The sequence below is a fragment of the Scyliorhinus canicula genome, chromosome 2 (genome assembly GCF_902713615.1).
Source record: "Scyliorhinus canicula chromosome 2, sScyCan1.1, whole genome shotgun sequence".
NCBI classification, from domain to species: Eukaryota; Metazoa; Chordata; class Chondrichthyes; order Carcharhiniformes; family Scyliorhinidae; genus Scyliorhinus; species Scyliorhinus canicula.
Window position 1 is genome coordinate 245,443,582 of NC_052147.1, and position 24,138 is coordinate 245,467,719.

Sequence of the window (24,138 nt, forward strand, 5' to 3'; positions counted from 1 at the left end):
TTGCGATGGTGGCTGAGAGGACACTGGACCCATACAGTTTCACTGCGACGAGGACTTAATTCCTGGACCGCTTCATTGCAATGCTGACTGCGAGGACACCGTTTCCAGACTCTTTTCATCCTTGTCATCCCAAGATGGGAACAGTCCGGCTCTTGCAATGACAGCTGTTTAACAAAGTGTGAAGGACCATCCTTGCTCCCCATAATAATACCCATTCCCTCGCCCTCCCGCTCGGAGTGCAAGCCACAAGTTCCCTGTTTCTCAGGATTTTCACCAATTTATCACATCAGGGCTCCAAGCTGTGAGGGGCTTTGCATCCCAGGAGGTGGGTGAATCGGGCGTCCTCCCCGGTAATAATATTTAAATCAGGAGGTGTCTTCATGTTCCTGGCAGTTCTGGACGGAAATCTTACTTGGGCTTGCCGGAACCTCGTTCGGGCCAGTGGGGTTGGCTGGGAAACTCTCAATGACATTGATGCTCAGTGTCAATTTTGTTTTTGGCCTTGCATCCAATTCACCGGGCCATCGTGATTCCCTTTGCTGGCTGGTGGTCCCCGGGAAACCCTTCCCCACTCCAGAGGTTTCTGTCAGCTTCAGAGATGCTGCAACCACAGCAGATGTTGTTGCTGAACAAGACTGAGTGAAGCCTGTCTGATTATAAATTGGTTTGCATTCTGAAAACAAGGAGGAAGATTGACTGACCTCAGAAGCACAAGCTCCAGGAACAACTATAAAATTTTAAAAATTAAAAAGATTGATTGAGAAGAAACAATACATACGCATATAAGATTTTCGCCACACAATTAAAACATTGTTGCAGAACAACCTCCAAAAACACACGCTTTGTCAAAAATGCACAGGTCAACTTCCTTCTTGGCAACAGCTCCTGCATAGATTTTTGATGGGAAATTATAGGCCGACTAGCCTGACTTCGGTCATTGGTAAGATTTTAGAGTCCATTATTAAAGATGAGGTCGCGGAGTACTTGGAAGTGAATGATAAAATAGGACTCAGTCAGCACAGCTTTGTCGAAGGGAGGTTATGTCTGACAAATCTGCCTGAGTTCTTTGAGGAGGTAACAAGCAAGTTAGACAAAGGAGAAGCAGTGGACATGATTTATTTGGATTTCCAGAAGGCCTTTGACAAGGTGCCGCATAGGAGACTGTTAAATAAGTTAAAATCCCATGGTGTTAAGGGTAAGATCCTCATGGATAGAAGATTGGCTGATTGACAGAAGGCAGAGAGTGAGGATAAAGGGGTCTTTTCAGGATGGCAACCAGTGACTAGTGATGTGTCTCAGGGGTCTGTGCTGGGACCAGAACTTTTCACAATATACATTAATGATCTGGAAGAGGGAACTGAAGGCACTGTTGCTAAGTTTGCAGATGATACAGAAGAACAGGTAGTATTGAGGAAGCACAGGGCTAAATCGCTGGCTTTGAAAGCAGACCAAGGCAGGCCAGGGGCTTTTCACAGTAACTTCATTGAAGCTTACTTGTGACAATAAGCGATTTTCATTTCATTTCATTCATTTTCATTTTCATTTAATTTCATGAGGCTGCAGAAGGGTTTGGACAGGCTAGGAGAGTGGGCAATGAAGTGGCAGGTGAAATACAATGTAGAAAAGCGTGAGGTTATGCACTTTGGAAGGAGGAATTTAGGCATAGACTATTTTCTAAATGTGAAGATGCTTAGGAAATCAAAGCACAAAGGGACTTGGGAGTCCTTGTTCACGATTCTCTTAAGGTTAACGTGCAGGTTCAATCGACAGTTAAGAAGGAAAATGCAATGTTAGCATTCATGTCCAGAGGGCTAGAATACAAGACCAGAGATATACCTCTGAGGCTATATAAGGCTCTGGTCAGACCTCAGTTGGAGTATTGTGAGCAGTTTTGGGCCCCCATATCTAAGGAAAGATGTGCTGGGCTTGGAAAGGATCCAGAGGAGCTTCACAAGAATGACAGCTTGTAGTATGAGGAATGGTTGAGGACTCTGGGTCTGCACTCAGAGTTTGGAAGGATGACGGGGAACCTTATTGAAAATTACAATATACTGTGAGGCCTGGATCAAGTGGATGTGGAGAGGATATTTTCACATGTAGGAAAAACTAGAAACAGGACACAATCTCAGACTAAAGGGACGATCCTTTAAAACAGAGATGAGGAGGAATGTCTTCAGCCAGAGGGTGGTGAATCTGTGGAACTCTTTGCCACAGAAGGCTGTGGAGGCCAAGTCACTGAGTGTCTTGAAGACAGAGCTAGATAGGCTCCTGATTAATAAGGGGATCAGGGGTTATGGGGAGAAGGCAGGAGAATTCTAACGTTCTATTTGCCTTCCTAACTGTCGACTGAATTTGCACGTAAACCTTAAGAGAATCCTGAACAAGGACTCTCAAGTCCCTTTGTGCTTCTGATTTCCTAAGCAGTTCCCCATTTAGAAAATAGACTTTGCTTCCATTCCTCCTTCCAAAGTGCATAACCTCACATTTTTCCACATTGCATTCCATCTGCTACTTCTTAGCTCACTCTCCTCGCCTGCCCAAGTCCTTCTGCAGACCCTGCTTCTTTAATATTACCTGTCCCTCTGCAGATCTTTGTATAATCTGCTAGGGGGCCAGTACATAACTCGTATCAGGGTCTTTTTACCTTTGCGATTCCTCAACTCTACCTACAGAGATTCTGTGCCTTCTGCTCCTATATTGCTCCTTGCTATCAATTTAACTTCATTCCTTACTAACAATGCAACCTCGCCCCCTTTGCTCACCTGCCTGTCCTTTCGATACGACACATATCCTTGTATATTTAGATCCCAGCGCTGATCCTCTTGCAGCCACGTCTCTGTGATGCCCACAACAACATATCGGTCAATTTCAATGTGTGTAACAAGCTTATTTACCTTGTTCCGTATACTGCGCGCAGTGAGGTACAAAACCCTCAATCCTGCATTGACCACCTCCCTCCTCACACTTGTCATTTTTTTTGCTCTGCCTGAGGGTGATGTTGTTCTCTTAATTTAGTTCTGTATTTTCCCACCTGTTATGACACCTTCTAAGCAAACGCTCTGGTTCCCAACCCCCGCCATATTTGTTTAAATCCTCCCGAATGACTCAAGCAAACCCCCCAGTCAGGATATTGGTGCCCCTCCAGTTTAGATGCAACCCGTCCTTCTTGTTCAGGTCCCACCTGCCCCGGAAGAGATCCCAATGGTGCAGAAATCTGAAACCCTCCCTTCTACATCACCAGTTTAGCTGCATGTTTAGCTGCACTGTCCTCCTATTTCTAGCCTCACTAGCACGTGGCACAGGGAGTAATCCTGAGATTACAACCCTAGAGGTCCTGCTTTTCAACTTACTGCCTAACTCCTTGAACTCCTTCTGTAGGTCCTCATTGTCATAATATACATCCATGTATATGATGGAGTGCAGACAGGCAGTGATTGACACACAGGATGACCAGTGAGAACACAGGACACAGCAGCCAATCACCAGACAGGACACGACCACTATAAAGCTAGAGGGAACCAGTTTTCCCGCTCTCTTGGGATCCAGCCACTAGGACAGTCAGAGCTCGTGAGCAGCAGCCAGTGCAAACACCATGTGGTAGTCAGTTAGTCTGGTCAGGCTAGCCTCAGGTCTCCAGTCAAGTCAGCATAGTGTCAACCCACAGTTGAACATGTAAAATAGATGTTAAATAAAATAGTGTTGCATCTCATCAAGTGTTGTAAGTCTGTCTTTCGCTACACTGCATCAAGCGCAGTCCACATAGACCCAGCCTACCCAACACATCACTCATCATTCTTCCTGCCTATACCGTAAGTATCTATGTGTACTACGACCTCTGTCTGTTCACCCTCCCCCTTCGGGATGTCCTGTGTTCATTCAGAGACATCCTTAACCCTGGCACCAGGGAGGCAACATACCATCCTGGAGTCTCTTTCACTTCGACAGAAGTGCCTATCTGTGCCCCTTACTATAGAGTCTCCTATTACTATCGCACTCCTGCACTTTGCCATCTCCTGTTGAGCAACAGAGCCAGTTGTGTTGCTACTGTTCTGGTTGCTGTTGTTTTCCCCTGATTGGCTATCCCCTCCCCAACAGTATCCAAAATGGTATACCTGTTAGAGAGGAGGGCAGCCACTGGGGATTCCTGCACTGACTGTCTACCCTATCCAGCGGTCACCCATCTGTCTGCCTGCACCTTGGGTGTGACTATCCTATCTATGACGCTTTCCGCCACCTACATGCTCTTAAGTGCTTCCAACTGCTGCTCCAACTGATCCATGTGGTCTGTGAGGAGCTGCCATTGGTGACATGTCCTTCAGACATAGTCGACCAGTACGCTGGAAGCATCACGGATCTCCCATATCTCACAGTTAGAGCACTGCACCCCGCAGAGTGATATTTATGCCCTAGTTAATTAATTGAAAATAAACACTGAAATTGTTATGAGATTAAGTTACAATTAAGTATATTACCCTGGCGCTATATTTTTACTGTAAAATTAAATACTAAATACAGATCTCTGCACTCAGGTTTAGTTACTCCTCTACCTAGTTAATCAATTAGTTTTAATTGTTTTTTCAATGTTATTTTTTATTTATTTAACAGATTCCCCACCAGCCAATTAGGCCACAGTTTTACTGTGATGTAATTTCAGGTCTTTATACCAAAGGCCCTGTATTCCTGGTCAGCAGAATGCACAATTTCAATGTGGACCAGGCCCACCAGGATGCCCGGGTATATGGGGCTCGCTTCATCGCCGAGGTCCAGACGGTGATCGACGGGATGCATGTCACCCTACGAGCACCTGCAGATGACAGGCCTCACTTCACAAACTGAAAGGGGTTCCACTCAATGAACATGCAGCTGATGTGTGACCATCAGCTGCTCATCATGCATGACTGCGCCCAATACTTGGGCAGTGTGCATGACACCTTCATCCTGGCACACTCCAGGGTTCCTGGGTTCTTCGGCAGCGGGGTTAGCTCCTGGATGATAGGGGTTATTTGCTGCAGTTGTGGCTGATGACAACTGTCCGGAGGCCACAGATCGACACGGAGACCTGTTACGACGATCGTGCCTTGACCAGGGGAGAGCTCGAGCGGTTCTTCGGTATCTTGAGTATGCACCGTTCTGGAAGGGTCCTCCAATATAGCACTGGGAGGGTTGCCCACATTGTGGAGGCCTGCTGTGTCCTCCATGACACTGCGCAGCAGAGGGGTGACGTGCTGGAGGAGGAAGTTGCGGGGGAGCGATTGATTGATTTAATTTATTGTCACATGTACTGAAGTACAGTGAAAAGTATTTTTCTGCAGCCTAGTCCATAGGAAGGTGACGGTGGGCAGGACATGGGGCCCGGGCAGGCACGGAAGGCCACACAACGTGTGCACCAGGGCCAATGTTCATAGGACTCTTTGATCGTCTCCAGGTTCACCGATTAGGTGGGGGCATGGACACCACATCCCTACTCTACACCCTCCAGCTTGCAAACCCCTCAGTGATTCCTTCCTGTCTCACTATGGGGTATGGGTGTGGATTGGTAGTAACAGCGGGTAAGGCCCATGGGATGAGCTGTGGTGCTCCACATCATTTGCCAAAGTCTGCCTCTTGCCCATGGTAGCACTTTCCACCAACCACCTGAGTGATCGCTGGTGGGGAGTGTGGGGGTGGGGGCAGTGGGGGTGTGACCGCTGGCAGAACCACGGCCCATGAGCCAATCCCACCCACAATGTCTTCCCATTCCTCCCCTCTCCCGTCGTGCCTCCTCTGCGGCTAGTGCAGACCAGCCCACCCCTCACATCCTTCTGATAGACCACTGAGGCAGGTTATAATGGTGTGCACAGGTGTTTCATATACCCTACGCCCTACCTGCCTTGCACTCGTGCCAACATAACTGCTTTCTGCTCTCCTTACATGCTCTAATGCTGCATCTAGGTGGATCCCTAGATGGTACATCAGGAGTAGAAGCGGCCTACTGTAATTCTCGCCCTGTGACCTGGATCCCCTTTGACACCCATCTTCTGGGGTGACTGGCCTTGATGGCTCTGACTGCTGCTGAGGTGTCCCAGGTGGCGTGGTGCCACCCTGTTCTGCCCACTGCTCCTGTATAGCGCCAGAGACAGATGGGGATGGGGGAATCTGCGGTACTGCCGTGTTCCGACATCTCCCTTACCGGAGTCACCAGCGTGGGCCTCATCACCTCCTCTTCCCTTGGGGTACCTGATGGGATGGGGGTGAGTGCAGCGCTAAGCCCTGAGGTTCCTCCTCCACCTGGCACTGCCAATCCTGGAGGCCCACTCTCGTCATGACCATGAATTCCTTGCTGGTGCCATGGAGTATAGGAAGTGGACTACCTCCATCTGCGACTGAGCCACATCACGCTGCAACTGTGCCACCACTTTCTGGGTCCATGCCAATTCTACCAGTGACTGCACCATCTCCCTTTGGAACTGGGCCACCTCTATCTGGGTCTGTTCCACATCAGCCTGCGCCTGGGCAGTGCCGCTGACGCTCCCTGCCATGGCCCGCTGTGCTTGGGCCATGCTCAAGCACCATTGCCGTGTCCAGGTAGCTCTGGCTGCAATGATAAGGCAGCCCTGTCTGGGCCTCGGCCATTACCTGCACAGATTGCTCCAGGCCTTGGACATCTTGACCCATGTCCAAAACCTTTGCCACCAAGGCCTCCACTGTGGACGCCACCCGTGCGGTGTTGGTCTGGGTGGCACGCATGGTCAGCACCATGTCCAACTCCTGAACGAGGTTAGACTCCTTGAACTGCACCTGCTGGTACTGGATGCTCACCGACAACCCCTCATGTAGTCCTTGGCTCTGCGACTGCATCTCCCCAATCAATGGGACTGTCCGTTCAAGAAGCCAGAAATCCTCTGGATGGCAGCTAGTTCCTGGGGTCGGCCTGCCCCTCCTACCATCCGCCCCCTCTGGAGTTGCTACCTCCACCTGCTGTGCCAGAGATCATGTGTTGTGCACACTAGATAGTGCCCCAGGAGCCTCTTCACTAAAGGCAGCACGGTAGCACAAGTGGATAGCACTGTGGTTTCACAGCGCCAGGGTGCCAGGTTCGATTCCCTGCTGGGTCACTGTGTGTGCAGAGTCTGCACGTTCTCCCCGTGTGTGCATGGGTTTCCTCCGGGTGCTCCGGTTTCCTCCCACAGTCCAAAGATGTGCAGGTTAGGTGGACTGGCCATGATAAATTGCCCTTAGTGTCCAAAAAGGTTAGGGGGGTTATTGGATTACTGGGATAGGGTGGAACTAAGGGCTTAAATGGGTTGGTGCAGACTCGATTGGCCGAATGGCCTCCTTCCGCACTGTATGTTCTATGTTCTATGCAAAGTGCCTAACCGAGAAGAGTGTCTCTGGGATGGTGGAGAGCAGTGAAGAGAGCTGTGACGGGAAGTCCGTGTCATTCCAGACTCGAGCACTGAGGTGTCTCGGGATGCGGATGACATGGACGTCTTTCGCGCTGGTCAACACACCGGGTTCTGCCTGTGCCTGGAGTCAGGAATGGTGGACTTCTTAATGTTCCCACCCCATCACCAGCAACTCCTGGCAAGACAAGACACATGATTGCATAACGGGTCTGGGTAGGGGTAGGTGTGTGTGTGGAGGGGGCGTTGGGTGACGGTAGTGGAGTGGGGCTTGGGGGTAGTGTGGTCGGGAGGGGTGTGGTAGCGGTGGTGGTTGCAGGAGTGATGGTGAGTGTGTGGGTGGGTGACACATGTGCCATGGGGAACCGCAACTCATCAAGGTTTCACTTCCTCGCCCGATGCCAACCTAAGCCCCGATGACTGCCCTTTCCTTGGGCCCTCCGACCACATCCAGTGTCCTTTGTTTTGCTATGGAGAGGGGCCACAGATGTGACGGTCCCCTCCAGTCTTCTCCCACTCAAGATGGTTATGTGCGGCCATTTCCTGGGGGGTGGGAGGAACAGAAAACGCACAGTGTTAAATAGTCTGATGCATGCAGTCCTGGGGGTGGGTAGCTGGTGGCTTCAGTGGTCGTGAACACAGCCCTGTCCATCACACGAACCTGCCTCCCATCCATTGACTCCATCTACACCTCCTGCTGCCTGGAGAAAGCGGGCAGCATAATCAAAGACCCCTCCCACCCGGCTTACTCACTCTTACAACTTCTCCCATGGGCAGGAGATACAGAAGTCTGAGAACACGCACAAACAGATTCAAAAACAGTTTCTTCCCCGCTGTTACCAGAATCCTAAACGACTGTCTTATGGCTGACCTCATTAACACTACACCCCTGTATGCTTAGCACGATGCCGCTGTTTATGTCATTACATTGTGTACCTTATGTTGCCCCATTATGTATTTTCTTTTCTTTTCATGTACTTAATGATCTGTTGAGCTGCTCGCAGAAAAATACTTTTCACTGTACCTCGGTACACGTGACAATAAACAAAATCCAAATCCGTGGCGGCCAGTATGTGCTGGTGTGTGGGGCAGGGTGGGGATTCGGCAGGCCGCCAGGTGGTGAGGGGGCGGTGGGGGGCGTAACGGGTGTATGGGACGGCATTGGTGCTCGGGGCACAGTGCTGCCTATTTACCCTGGCCATCCTGAAGAGGTTGTGCAGTTTCTTCTGGCACTGCTGACCGGTCCGGACGATGTTGCCCAAGGTGCCGATCAACTCTGCTACCTGCGAATGGTCCAGCATATGATGACGGCTGGCAGCCTCCTTCCCACCCCGGGGGACAGGGTGGGCTTGCTCTCCTCCACGGCATCCAGCATGGTCTCCAATTCAGCGTCAGTGAATCTCAGACTGCGCTGCCATCTTGTTGGCTGAGATGGTGTGCGTGGGGAGTGAAGTGTGTGTATATGCGGCTGCATCTTGTCAGCCTCCTGAGTGTCAATCCCAGACCTGGCAAATCCAGCACCGTTTCTCATTGGAATTGACTGTGTTCCGCTTAACGGATGTTGAATTGGTCCAGGTGCGTTGCCAGTTTTGCTGTCGTAAAAGTCCGCTAAACCTGCCCCGGCATCAACATTTCATCTCAGGAATGAAGAAGGCGACCGTATGAGTTTTGCCTTCACGTCTATTGCAAAATTGAAGCAATGTCTTCATAGAATTTACAGTGCAGAAGGAGGCCATTCGGCCCATCGAGTCTGTACCGGCTCTTGGAAAGAGCACCCTACCCATGCCCACACCTCCACCCTATCCCCATAACCCAGTCACCTCACCCAACACTAAGGGCAATTTTGGACACTAAGGGCAATTTAGCATGGCCAATCCACCTAACCTGCACATCTTTGGGCTGTGGGAGGAAACCGGAGCACCCGGGGGAAACCTACGCATACACGGGGAGAACGTGCAGACTCCGCACAGACAGTGACCCAAGCCAGAAATCGAACCTGGGACCCTGGAGCTGTGAAGCAATTGTGCTAACCACTATGCTACCGTGCTGCCCACTTCTTGATTATGAGCTAAAATATTTCAAATGCTTTGGTAACAGTTGCCATTTGGTTTTTGCATGTTAAGATTAAGATTTGCAAGCCTGTGGGAGAATGAGGCTGTTTGCTACTAACGTCATTGTAGGTTGGTACAGATCAGTTCAAAATAAAACTTTTCTTACTTTGCAGAATTGGCAAAAAAGGAGGCTCCAGTCTTGGGGTCCTGGGAATAGGAAGCGGTTCAGGTAGGCCATGCAGTTTCCATTGTTGAGTGTCTAATGATTAAACAATCTATTCTTGATGCATTTGTTTTAACATCTTAGTCAATCAAATGCACATTTACCACAGTATTCTAAGAATAGTGATTATGTTGGAATGTTGATGGAGCCTTTCCATGTTATCCTGTAGTTAATATTAAAATATTGTACCCTGGATTTCCAATTTATAAGCAGAAAGTTACAAATGGAACATAGTTTTTCCACGACAACCTTTACTCTAACATTGTCTGCCATTAACCTCAGGCTGACTTTGTCAAGCAAAATTATTAATTTACCTCCTTTAGTGGTCACACAGAGGAGTCAGGTATGAGAGTACAACAAAAACGATTTATTGTTAAAGCAAACGATGTACAGGTCACAATCCAGGTCCCAGCCGGGACCTCTCTGCCTTGGCTCCTATGTGGGCCAATTTTTATGTCCGTAGTTAATTAGCACACTAATAAGCCCCTGCCCCTCAGCTTGGGAGCTCGGTATTCCATGAGGCTTGGGGGGAGGGGAGGGGTAATCAGTTCCTCCCCGTAGGTTACGTGAGGGTTATAGCACATTCCTTTGACAAAGTTATCCTGTATATGAAACCAAGAGTGGATATAAATTGTTAAAACTTATCTGTCGGTTTTATAAAGTCCTGAATAAATATTACATACACATGCCAAATTCAACAAATTAATTTTTGTGTTCCAGGCAGAAATATTGAAAAGGCACAGTAGGTGAAATATTCATATTAACACTGCCACCCTGAGGGCAGCATGGTGGCCCAGTGGTTTGCACTGCTGCCTCACGGCGCTGAGGTCCCAGGTTCGATCCTGGCCCTGGGTCACTGTCCGTGTGGAGTTTGCACATTCGCCTTGTGTCTGCGTGGGTCTCACCCCCACAACCCAAAGGATGTGCAGAATAGGTGGATTGGCCACGGTAAATTGCCCCTTAATTGGAAAAAAATAAATGGGTACTCAAAATTTATAAAAGAAAAAAAAACACTGGTACCCTTGCACTTTTGCAAACCTTCTCCCAATGGTTATTGGGCCAAAACATACTGTGAGGACAAAGGTTGGAGGAAGAGGTCTTCAGTGGATCCAGACCCTGTTTGCTTCAGTAGTGGACTTTTCCATTGTTCTTTTACTCAGCCACAACATTAGCATTCCATTCCCTGATTACCTGGTCAATGGCGACGTTCGGCCATGTTGATGACTGGCATTGCATTTAATTTAATAATCTTTATTGTCACAAGTAGGCTTACATTAACACTGCAATGAAGTTACTGTGAAAAGCCCCTAGCTGCCACACTCGTGTATCTGTTCGGGTACAAAGAGGGAGAATTCAGATAGTCTGATTCACCTAACAAGCACGTCTTTTGGGACTTGAGAGAGGAAACCAGAGCACCCAGAGGAAACCCACGCAGACACTGGGAGAATGTGCAGATTCCGCACAGACAGTGACCCAAGCCGGGAATCGAACCCTGGTCCCCAACGCTGTGAAACAACAGTGATAATCACTGTGCTACCGCGCCACCCTCCCCATTTGAGGTAAGATGTATTTTTAAAGAGCCCAGTCAGGGGAGTTAAGCCAGCCACTGCTGCTCAAAACATAAGAAAATTAAGGATGAAAGGAAGACACGGGAATGCTGTCACTCTTCCCCATGCCCTCCGCAGTTCTCTGACTCGAACCTCAAGCTCAGACTTGGAGTACTTAAGGCACATGTGTGAGAGTGACCAGCCACCCACACTATACAATCATGGCTGGTGGCCAGAGAAAGTGTGAACAGCAGACCTGTCATTCCTCACTGCTTGCTGCTGTACCACAAAAGGATTAGTGATCAAATAAGGGCAGGAAAGGTGAATTGGACGTATCACATTTAGGTACCAAACCCCAGACTGAAATCAATGGGAATCAGCGGGAATATCCCCCTTTGATTGGAGTCATATCTGGGACAAATTAAGATGATAATGGCAAATTACTGCAGATGCTGGAATCTAAAACAAAAACAGTAAATACTGGGCAATCTCAGCAGGTCTAACAGCACCTGTGAAGACAGAAGGGAGTTAACAGTTTGTGTCTGGATGACTCTTTGTCAAAGCCAGAGATAATTGGAAATAGGGTCAGATTTATAAGGTTGAAATGAAATGAAATGAAAATCGCTTATTGTCACGAGTAGGCTTCAATTAAGTTACTGTGAAAAGCCCCTAGTCGCCACATTCCAGCGCCTTTCCGGGGAGGCTGGTACGGGAATCAAACCGTGCTGCTGGCCTGCTTGGTCTGCTTTAAAAGCCAGCGATTTAGCCGAGTAAGCTAAACCAGCCCCAGGTTACGGGGGAAGGCGACAGCTGGAGATTGACAAAGATGGCGTGGTCAGAAAGACAAAGGGAATGTAAATGGTGTTGATCATGGCTAAGAAGGCTGCTGGTGTTGGCACATTAAGAGATCAGAATGTGTTAATGGCAGAACAAAGGTAAGCAGTATGTCAAAGGACAACTAGGAAAAGGAAAAGGTGGCCAAAGGTGGGGTGGGAAGAAGGGGACAATGGTGAGAGAAAAACAGATCGATGGAAGAAATGAAAATGAATGGATAGAAATGAAAATGGGTGAAGGTGGAGGAGAGAGTTCACAGTCTCAAAATTCACAAGATGAGATGATTGTGGTTGAGCACTTTTTACATTTTAGAGAAGAGTGGAGCCCTGTACACATTATAGGAAGCTAATTCCCTTTTTGCTTTGCACACTTCTGTCCAATTTATATCAAGGTGGTTGAAATTCCCAATAATTATTCAATCTCAGTTGTGTATGCTTATTTCAATTCATTGATCATACTCGTTTAGCACATTGGGCTAAACAGCTGGCTTGTAATGCATAACAAGACCAGCAGCGCGAGTTCAATTCCTGTGCCTCCCCGAACAGGCGCTGGAATATGGCGACTAGGGGCTTTTCACAGTAACTTCATTGAAGCCTTCTTGTGAAAATAAGCGATTATTATTATTACTGTACATTCTGAAGTGTTCTGTTTCTTCATTCAGGTGAAATAGACATTGAAATTCTTGGCAAAATTCAGTCGCAACATCCAGGTCTTTCAATTCATAACGAGGTGGTGGAGCCGAATCCTGAGCTTTTCTCCAAATACAAAGGTTTTTCCTTCAGAAATAAATATTTATATTTGCCACATATATTTTGAGGTAAAAAGCAGCAGTTTTGTTTGAGGTGTTAAATCGTCTTTGACCTGTTTCAAGGTAGTGAACACGTATGGGTGAGACATCAGTATCTTTTTGATTGATCACAGAACCATTGTTTGTACTAAGGCATGTAATGAAGGCTAGTGACCATGTTCAGCAAAAATAACTTAATTTATGAATTATTATCTTCTCTGATTATATGTTGCAATCTGTGTTCAAAAAAGTTCATTATCTTTAGTAAAATCTATTTTTGAATGAGATTTTGTGCTCACTGGACTGAGCCAGTTAATAAATGTTTCAAAAGAAACAGATGGGAAGGGCACAATGTTGTTCAGTCCGGAACATTAAATCTCTGAACTTAAAATAATGGATCACAATAAATGCATTCCCTGTTTCTGAGCTGAAGCACGGTCAGAGGTGAAGAATGCAGAGTGGGATTCTCCGATTGGCGACACTGAAATCACGCTCGGCAGTCGGCCCGAGAATCCATTTTTACGCTGAAATCGGGGGGCGTTGCCGTTTTTCTGATGCTCAACCCCTCAAAACCGCCCTATGCCCACACCATCGGGATAGCCTCAGGACATCAGCTGAAGCCCTCCTTCGATGCTCCGTCCCCATGGCCCGACTTCCTGACGTGTGGTACACGTTCTCTCACTTTTCGTAAACCTGGCATGGCGGCTGCAACTGTGTCTAGCGTCGCCACAGTCGGGAGGAAGCCTTTCCGCTGCCAGGGGAAAGGTGCTGGGGGGACTGGTGGGGGGGTGCTAAGGAGGTGGTGACGGAGGTTACAGGGGGACAGTTTTTGTATGGTACAGCCGCCCATGAGCAGCTGCTGTGCGCATACACATGTCCACGTATCTACCCTAACTCCGTAACCCAGTAACCCCCACTTAACCATTTTTGGACACTAAGGATAATTTAACATGGCTAATCCACCTAACCCACACATATTTGGACTGTGGGAGGAAACTAGAGCACCCGGAGAAAACCCACGCTGACACGGGGAGAACGTGCAGACTCCGCACAGACAGTGACCCAGCCGGGAATCGAACCTGGGACCTGTGAAACAATTGTGCTAACCACTATGCTACCGTACTGCCCGATAATAAACTTTTAATGTCACAAGTATGAAGTTACTGTGAAAAGCCACATTCCAATGCCTGTTTGGGTAAGCCGGTATGGGAATTGAACCCGCGCTTCTGGCCTTGTTCTGCATCACAAACCAGCTGTCTAGCTCACTAAGCTAAGCCCGCCTCTCTGAAACTCACAGAAATGATCTTCTGTGGATTTCTCTTCAAATCCCCCCCACATGATAGTCACATGAATGTTTTCAAACTCCACTCTCAAAAGAACACACTTGAAAATCTTCTGTCAAACAATAATTTCCTTCCACTTTTTTCATCAAGGATCCACCTCCAGGTTTTCCACCTATCATTTCAAACAAAGCTTTCTGTCAGTTGTTTCAGCAAGGATCCCCATCCAGGCTTCCAACTCTCCTTTCAGTATACCTTTGTCTTGAATTTCCGCAAGCATCCAAACTTCTACACAAAATTCAGGTTCTCAGTCCCCAGCCGATTACTATTGTTTTCAAAGGCTGGAAATTAGGACACCAAAATTACAATTGCTTCAGGTATCTAGGGCTGGATTCTCTGATTCTGTGGCTATGTCCACAGTATCTGTCGGGTCTTACAACCAAAAAGTCGGCACCGTCCCACACCGATGCTTCGCCCGGTGGGGGGCTAGCAGCCGTGCCACGTAAAGTCCCCGGCTTTACCTGTGGACACGGCTGCAAAATGGCCAGGTCCGTGGCCGCTCATGCGCATGGTGATGTTTTGCTTCGCCCAACCCGCAGCTCAGCAAGCAACTAACAAGGGGGCAGTTGCACATTTAAGCGGTCCCTCAGCATTCACTCCCAGTCAAGACACAAATTTGGTAGCACAGAGTCCACCTCCCCGATTTGTGGGTGCTGACCTGGTCAGGCTTCTCGGCACCATCGAGGAGAGACAGGTCAGCATGTTCCCCTGGGGCAGTAGGAAACCCAGCAGAATGGTGACAAATGCCACCTGGGCAACAGTGGTAGCTGCAGTGACCAGACGGACCACCATCCAATGGAGGAAGAAGATGAACAGCCTCCAGCGAACTGCAAAGCTAAGTTACCCACTCTCTCCTCCTGGCATCAGCTCCACCTGCCATCCTTCAATTCCAAACCCCTTTCTTCAACCCCCCCCCCCCCAATCCAGTTACTGTCACCTCTTACCCTCCCAACATTCGACCTCCAAACTTGTTCCTCAGAGACCCCTGGCACACTCCATTACAAACCTTTCACGTTGAGTCACGGTGCCCACACATGCCACCTGCTACAGACCCTGACCCATCAAACATGCGGATCACCATTCTTCTCTCCCCAGAGAAGATAGCCCAGGATCAGAAGGAATGGGGGAATATGGGGAGTTGGCATTCCAGAGTTGCAAGTCCTCCCCCTCCATGAGGAACAGGCCATGGAGCTCGCAGGGTAACTCGATGAGGTGACTGACAGCAAGGTCCTGCACCACAGAGGTGAGGATCCACTGCCCCTTCACCCAGATGACCTGTCTCAAGTGAGTTGTTGATGCCCCACAAGATTAACATTTCCGTTTCACTGATTGCATGCCCATTGTCTTGAAGGATCACCACTTGATGATGCCAGGCCACCCAGAGTCGTACCACCCCCATTCCACCCAAGAGACCAATTCAGAGGAGACCTCTCAGGAGAACACCGGCAATGCATCACAGCTTTCACCCGCCCCTTCCACCATTGCAGAGACACACACCGCATTGGGCAATATTAGCATTCAGTCTTCTGCATCATTATCTGGTGAGCACCACAAAGCTGATGATGCACATCAGTTGGAGGCAGGAATATCTAAGGGAGACAGCAGTTGGAGGTCTGCTGGATCTCAGGACACAGCTGAGCTCTAGTCAGGTGCATCTATGGACAAGGTTCTCGCTGAGCTGCGAGAGATGATAAACCAGAGTGGTGTCAGCAACATTGCTGTGACCGCAAGGCCGATTGGAGTCCAAAAGGCTTCAAGCACAGGAGATGGTGCCGACAATTATGTGGCGCCCAGGTCAACATTGGGTGGCGACCACGTGAAAGACGTGGAATACAACGTCCACACAATGAGTAGTGGTGTGCAAGGCATGGCTCAAACTCTGACAACCACGGCTGAGAGTGTCGACATCATATCCCATTCACTGAGGAACGTGTTCCAAATGCAGGTGGACTTGCCAAGGCACTCCAGAGCACTGAGGAGCATTTGTGAGGGTGTCAAACACCATTGTTTAGACAATGGGGAGTCTCCATGACTGACAGCGCCAGATGAGACCTGGACTATTGTGTGCAGTTTTGGTCTCCTTCTCTGAGAAAAGATGTTCTTGCTCTCTAGGGAGTCCAGCGAAGGTTTACCAGACTGATTCCAGGGATGGCGGGACTGTCATATGAGGAGAGATTTACTAGGTTGGGATTGTTCTCGTTGGAGTTCAGAAGAATGAGGGGGGATCTCATAGAGACTTATAAAATTCTACAGGACTAGACAGGGTAGATGCAGGGAAGATGTTACCAATGATGGGTGTGTCTAGAACTAGGGCCACAGCCTGAGGATTCAGGGTAAACCATTTCGGACAGAGATAAGGGACGGGATTCTCCCCTAAGCGGCGGGGCGGGGGGTCCCGGCATACCGGAATGGCGAGAACCACTCCGGCGTCGGGCCTCCCCAAAGGTGCAGAATTCTCCGACCCCCCGCAGGGTCGGGGAATCACCCAGGGCCTTCGTAAACCCTGCCCCGGCCATGGGGGGAATTCTTCGCCACTCGTGAATTGGCAGGGGCGGGAATCGTGGCCCCGGCTGTCGATGGGCCCCCCGCGGCAATTCTCCAGCCCACGATGGGCCAACGTCCCGCCGCTGACAGTGGCCTGGCCCGCGATCGGCGCGGGGCACCTGCCGGCGGGGCACGATTCCCGCCCCCGCCAATACCCGGGAGACAAAGAATTCCCCCCACGGCGGGGGCGGGGTTTACGAAGGCCCCGGGCGATTCCCTGACCCTGCGGGGGTCGGAGAATTCCGCACCTTTGGGGAGGCCAGACGCTGGAGTGGTTCTCGCAACTCTGGTACGCCGGGACCCCCCCGCCCCGCCGGGTAGGGGAGAATCCCGGCCCTTATCTCTGTCCGAAATGGTTTACCCTGAATCCTCAGGCTGTGGCCCTAGTTCTGGACACACTCATCATTGTTAACATATTCCCTGCATCTACCCTGTCTAGTCCTGTAGAATTTTATAATTCTCTGCACCTCTAGGGGCTAGGCCCGCGCCGGAGTGGCTCCCGCTCTGCCGACTGGTGCCAACGGCCTTTGGCGCCCTGCCGACCGGTGTCAGTGCCTGCCGAAAGGCCTTGGTCGGCGTGGGTCCGCGCATGCGTCTGAGCGTCAGTGGCCGCTGACGTCACCACCGGCACATGCGCGGTGGAGGGCGCCTCTTCCGCCTTCGTAATGGTGGAAGCCGTGGCGGCGGCGGAAGATAAAGAGTGCCACCACGGCATAGGCCCACCCGCCGATCGGTGCGCCCCGGCGGGCTAGGCCACCGTGGGGGCAACCCCCGGGGTCTGATCGCCCCACACCCCCCCAGGACCACGGGGCCCGCTCCCGCCTGATCCCGCCGGCACCAGAGGTGGTTTAAACCACGTCGGCAGGAGAGGCCTGACAGCGGCGGGACTTTGGCCCATCGTGGGCTGGAGAATCGTCGCGGGGGGGCCCGCCGACCGGCGCGGGGGGCCCGCCGAGCGGCGGGGCACGATTCCCGCCCACGCCAATTCCCGAGTGGCGAAGAATTCCCCCCACAGTGGGGGCGGGGTTTACGAAGGCCCCGGGCGATTCCCCGACCCTGCGAGGGGGTTGGAGAATTCCGCACCTTTGGGGAGGCCCGACGCCGGAGTGGTTCTCGCCACTCCGGTACGCCGGGACCCCCCGCCCCGCCGGGTAGGGGAGAATCCAGGTCCTTATCTCTGCCGACGTGGTTTAAACCACCTCTGATGCCAGCTGGAGCAGGCGGCGGGAGCGGGGCCGGGGTCCTGGGGAGGTGTTGGGCGATCGGACCCCGGGGGGTGCCCCCACGGTGGCCTGGCCCGCGATTGGCGCGGGGGGCCCGCCAAGCAGCGGGGCACGATTCCCGCCCCTGCCAATTCCCGGGTGGCGAAGAATTCCCCCCACAGCGGGGGCGGGGTTTAAGAAGGCCCCCCGACGGGGGGTCGGAGAATTCCGCCCAAGGATACATTTCTTCATACAAAGAGTGGTGAGCCTATGGAATTTATTACCACAGGAAGTAGTTGATGCTAAAATTTTGAATATATTCAAGAGGCGGCTGGATATAGCACTTGGGAAGAATGGGATCAAAGGCTGTGGGATGAAAGCTGGATTAGGCTATTGAGTTGGATGATCAGGCATGATCGTGATGAATGGCGGAGCAGGCTCAAAAGGCCTCCTCCTGCTCCTATCTTCTATGTGTCGATATATCTGTGACCTAGAGGCTTCTGGAGCTCATTCCAGCTGGCCTCCGTCCCATGGAGTTCCCCAGGTCCCGACGGGAACCCTCTTGGAGGAGGATGCTCTGGAGCCCATCCAGCGTCCTTCCACAAAGGAGATTCCGGCAATCTCCTCCAGTGCTTCTGAATCACCTCCCCCCCCGCCCCCCCGCCTCCCCCCCCCCCCCCCACCCCGCCCCCTCTGATAGCAGCACACCCGAAGGGCAGTGGGCAGAACAGGATGGAATGGTGACACCTTTGACACTGATAGGTCAACCAGGGCCCTCCAGCTCCAGGCCCTCCAGAGGGTGAATGCCAAAGGCATAAAAGCCCATAGGGCATGGAAGGCAGCAGACTGCCTCCACCTCTGATGTGCATCCTGGCAGCACACCTCAACGTAGCACTAGACCACGGAGAATCAAGAAGTTTTCGGAGCACTGAGTGGTAACTATTGAAGTCAATATTTGCAGCTATGGGAATAGTTAATTGTCACATTAAAATGTTCACCAATAAAACTTTTCACACCTGAAACCTCTAATGCCTCTGTGACTTTAATCCTCACAATGGGGTGGGTAGCTCTCTTGAGTCATTTCCTGCTACAGGCTCTCCAAGAAACAGCATCGGTGAGAGCATAGGAAACCACAAGTGGCGGAGGAGGGGGGGGGGGGAGCAGCGGGATCGAGGATGGGGCGGTGTGCTGGAGGAGTGCTGTGTAGAGTTGACGGACACACAATCACATCTCACGGAAATCTAGAGAATATGAGGTCCTCCCTGATCCTCCTGGCATGTCGGGCCCTTACTGCCGCCTGACCTCCTTCCTCTGGATCCTCTTCAAGCTCGTACACCAGCCCCACCTAATCCTCCTCTTCCTCAGAAAATACTTCATTTTCATCCTCCTCTTCATCCAGCATGTCGTCTCACTGCTGTGCCAGGTTTTGGAGGGCACAGCAGACCACCGCAAGGCAGGAGACCCACTGGGGCCTGTACTGCAAAGAACTGCCAGAGTGGTGCAGGCAGTGGAGCCGCATTTTGAGTAGCACGATGCACTGCTCATGGCAGAATAGGTGGCTCATTGTATCAGGTCTCCACCTCTCACCGCACTGGTGTAATCAGCCATGACAGTATCAGGCATCCCTTTCCCCCACAAGCCAATCTGTCATCCTGGGGTGGTCCTCAAAGACACCGGGGATTCTGATTACCTCAGGATGCAGCTATCATGACTGGTCCCAGGGAAGCGTGCGCACACTTGCATGATCCTGAGGTGGTGAGGTGGTGGTCGCACAGCATCTGTACATTCAGGGATTGGAATCCCTTCCTGTTAATATCGGACAAACCCCTACAGTGCAGGAGGAGGCCCATTAATTTTGCATCGACCCTCTCAAAGTGCACCCTACCTAGGTACCTGATCCCTCACCCTATCATCCATAACACCACCTAACCTACACACCACTGGACTCTACGGGGCAATTTTATCACGGCCAATTCAATTTACCTGCACTTCTTTGGATTGTGGGGAGAAACCGAAGGAAACCCATGGAGACCACAGGGAGAAAGTGCAAACCCCGCACAGACACCCAAGGCCGGAATTGAATTCGGATCCTGTAATACCCAGTAGGGACATACGATGGGGCATGATTGCTTTCCCCCTGCTCATTGAGGAGAAGAAGCTCCCCCACTAGGGATAGGGTAGCTTACCCGTGCTTGTATAAAAGCTCGGCCAGTTTGCAACCGATTGATGGGAGGGAGTATCTTGTGAGATTCTACCAGCACTCATGCATATCATCGCTATAAAATAAATGTTGTTTACTTTTGTTTACTTTGAACTTCCCTTATTAAAGATCCCTGCTGCTGGGAGGCAACAGTGCTAACCACTGTACCAACATGCCGCCCATGCATGCCATCGATGTTCTCCTGGATGTGGTGCATCACAGAGCGATGGCAGCAGATCCTGCAGCCCGGATATCTTAGTGTACCTGATGCAGGTCGAAGGTGATGTTGTTGAATGCCCGGGTATGCAAAGCATCCATCAGCTCCCGGATGCACCTTTGGACTGACAACTGTGAGACACCACACAGGTACCCACTCGAGCCCTGCAGTGACCCAGTGGCAGAAAGATTAGGGCTGCAGTGACCGTCACAGCCTCTGGGAATGGGTGTCCTCCTACCCCTGTCTGCAAGGACGTGGCACAGCTGCTGCACTGTCTCTCTATTGAGAAGCATCTTCTGTGGCACATGGTGTCCATCAGCTCATTCTAGGATCATCAATTCCTGTACACCCTTTCTCATCATTGGTCTCCCCTTCTGGATGCCTCCTCGGTCTGATAGACAGCAAAATATTGAGGTTGTCCAACCTCGGCTACGACAATCAGAACAACAGCCATCTCCGTGGGATCAGCTTCAACATTCATCGTTGTATTTGGAGGGATTAGGGGAAGGAGAGACACTGACAATCAGTTAGGTCTTCCATCCCAGGACCCTCAAATTCCCCAAGCCTCTCCCGCCCTTACCATGACAATCCGCCCTCTCTGAGTGCCAATTGTGCTGGCAACCTTTGCTCTGTGCACTCGCTCCCATCCAGATCTGGAGCCCTTAGGCCTGGGCGTCTTCCCAGCTGTCATCCGCTCATCCAGCCAGTTACCCTTTGGCCGCGAGATAGTGCTCAGTGGTGAACCCCTGCTCTTGACTGTTTGATTGTTGACAGCTGCCACAATGGTGCTGATGCATAGAGAGTACAGGCACGCTACTCAGGCATCAAAGCTTGCAGGACACCCAGTCCACAAATTATCCTCTCAGACAGGCCACCTGTTGTTTTGAGAAGGCACTTGAGAGTTCAGAGACCGTGAAGTGCGAACACAACTAACACGCTTAATCCCTCCTTTTGAGATAACCTTCAGCTGTTAAACTAGAGGCTGGTCACAGTCAAAGGGGTGTGAAATGGAACGTGAACACCCAAGTACAAAGGAAGAAAAGAAGGTAGACTGCAACATTGCAATGACAGAGACTCTTGGAACCACAAGGGGCCAAATGGACTTTCATAAGGCAAGCTGCAGCATTGCTCTGTTCTGGAAGACTTTGGTAGGACAGGCGGGCTTCAGCTAAGGTTTCCCCTGTTTCGCATCTGCACAATATTTAAAGATGGCTTAATGACTCACATACGCCTAGGGCGACCCAAGACATGACCCTCTCCAGCACTCCAAACAGCCCAGCCGACTTGAAGGGTCCCCCACCCCCTCACAGCACTGGGGCATCAGCTATGGTACCTTGAGCAGCATGCCAGTTAATAATGAGTGCTACTCACCTCCTCGCGCCCCTTTGTAAACGGGATTGGCGCCGGGCGCAGCGTGGTGGGAAATTCGTGTCTGTTTTTCTCATATCAATTTGTTAACATGAGTGTTTTTTTAAAACTTCAGCACTTGTGGAAGAAAAGTGTTCGGGCCTTAACATCTCATTCCGCTGGAACCAGATGTGCTCAGAAGAATATGAAAGGCAAAACAAGGAAAAAAATGAAAGCAAAAAGTTTGATTTTATTCACATGATTGAGGTAACAGCAGCTAAAGATAATTTTACAAGCAACAGAAATGGTGGACAGTGAACCCATCAGTCAGGGCTGTATGTGAATCCAGTTCCAGCCAAATACCTAACTCTGCCACTTTATGTCCAACATACTGATGGTTGTATGTATCATAGTGTCATGTGAGTGTCCCTTTAAGAAAGGTTTAGTTTCTTATTATGTGACTTGTAGCACATTGGGCTGTGGCTGTGAGGTGAGAGGGGGTTTCAGTTTCAGTTTGATTGCTTTGGACTGCAAAAGGGTAAAGAAGTGTTTTCTTTGTTTTTCTCTGTGTTTATATATATATATGTTAACTACATTCTTCGAATAAACCTTGTTTTAATTAAACTGTTGAATCACACCTGCTCATCCTAGCCAAATTCAATATCAAGGTTATAGAACATAGAACAGTACAGCACAGAACAGGCCCTTCGGCCCTCAATGTTGTGCCGAGCCATGATCACCCTACTCAAACCCACGTATCCACCCTATACCCGTAACCCAACAACCCCCCCCAACCTTACTTTTATTAGGACACTACAGGCAATTTAGCATGGTCAATCCACCTAACCCGCACATCTTTGGACTGTGGGAGGAAACCGGAGCACCCGGAGGAAACCCACGCACACAGGGGGAGGACGTGCAGACTTCACACAGACAGTGACCCAGCCGGGAATCGAACCTGGGACCCTGGAGCTGTGAAGCATTTATGCTAACCACCATGCTACCCTGCTGCCCCTGCTGCACCTATAGGTCAGGTGAACTTCATAATACACTTTGGATTTTCTAAACTCTGGTCCATAACAATAGTCATTAATGTTCTTTTTGTCATTATTCCTTTGTTAGTTGATCTGTCTGCCATTGACACAACTGGAGCAGGGAAAAGTGTATTATATAGAAAATAGAACAGTACAGCACAGTACAGGCCCTTCAGCCCACGGTGTTGTGCCGACCATTTATCCTAATTTAAGATCAACCTAACCAACAACCCCTTCAATTTACTGCTGTCCATGTGCCTGTCCAAGATTTGCTTAAATGTCCCTAATGACTCTGACTCCACCACCTCCACTGGCAGTGCATTCAATGCACCCACCATTCTCTGTGTACAAAACGTACCTCTGACATCTCCCCTGTACCTTCCTCCAATCACCTTAAAATTAGGTACCCTCGTGGCAGCCATTTCCACCCTGGGAAAAAGTCTCTGGCTATCCACTCTCTCGATGCCTCTCATCACCTTGTACACCTCTATCAAGTCACCCGTCTTCCTTCTTCGCTCCAGTGAGAAAAGCCCTAGCTCCCTCAACCTTTATTCATAAGACATGCCCTCCAGTCCAGGCAGCATCCTGGTAAATCTCCTCTGCACCCTCTCCAAAGCATCCACATCCTTCCTATAATGAGGCGACCAGAACTGGACGCAGTATTCCAAGTGAGGTCTAACCAGGTTTTATAAAGCTGCAGCAAAACCTTACGGCTCTTAAACTCAATCCCCTTGTGAATGAAAATCAACACGCAATACGCCTTCTTAACAACCCTATCAACCTGGGTGGCAACTTTGAGGGATCTATGTATGTGGACCCCAAGATCACTCTGTTCCTCCACACTTCCAAGAATCTTGCCTTCAACCCTGTATTCAGCATTCAAATTCGTCCTTCCAATATGAATCACTTCACATTTATCTAGGTTGAGTTCCATCTGCCACTTCTCAGCCCAGCTCTGTATCCTGTCAATATCCTGTTGTAACCTGCAACAGCCCTCAACACTACGTACAATTAAACCAACTTTCGTGTCATGGGCAAACTTACTAACGTACCCTTCCCCTTCCTCATCCAAGTCATTTATAAAAACCATAAGGGCAGAGGTCCCAGAACAGATTCCTGCGGACACCACTGGTCACTGATCTCCAGGTGGAATATTTTGCATCCATTACCACTCCCTATCTTCTTTCGGCGAGCCAATCCTGTGTCCAGACAGCAAAGTTTCTCTGTAACCCTTGACCCCTGACTTTTTTGAATGAGCTTACCATGGGGAAACTTATCAAATGCCTTACTGAAATCCATTTACACCACACCCACCCCCGACCTTCATCAATGTGTTGCGTCACATCCTCAAAGAATTCAATGAGGCTTGTGAGGATCACCTGCCCCTCACAAAGCCATGCTGACTATCTTTAATCAAACTATGTTTTTCT

General features: G+C 50.1%; 1 protein-coding gene across 1 annotated transcript in view; it reads left to right on the plus strand.

Annotated features, from left to right (window-relative positions):
* LOC119962081 (histamine N-methyltransferase-like) overlaps nucleotides 1-24,138 on the plus strand; it is a 46,701-nt gene that overhangs the window by 12,953 nt on the left and 9,610 nt on the right. The window contains exons 2-4 of the mRNA XM_038789932.1: nucleotides 9,607-9,662; nucleotides 12,699-12,806; nucleotides 21,811-21,941. Coding sequence (XP_038645860.1) covers nucleotides 9,607-9,662; nucleotides 12,699-12,806; nucleotides 21,811-21,941 — 295 coding nt within the window. The remainder of the gene's footprint in view (nucleotides 1-9,606; nucleotides 9,663-12,698; nucleotides 12,807-21,810; nucleotides 21,942-24,138) is intronic.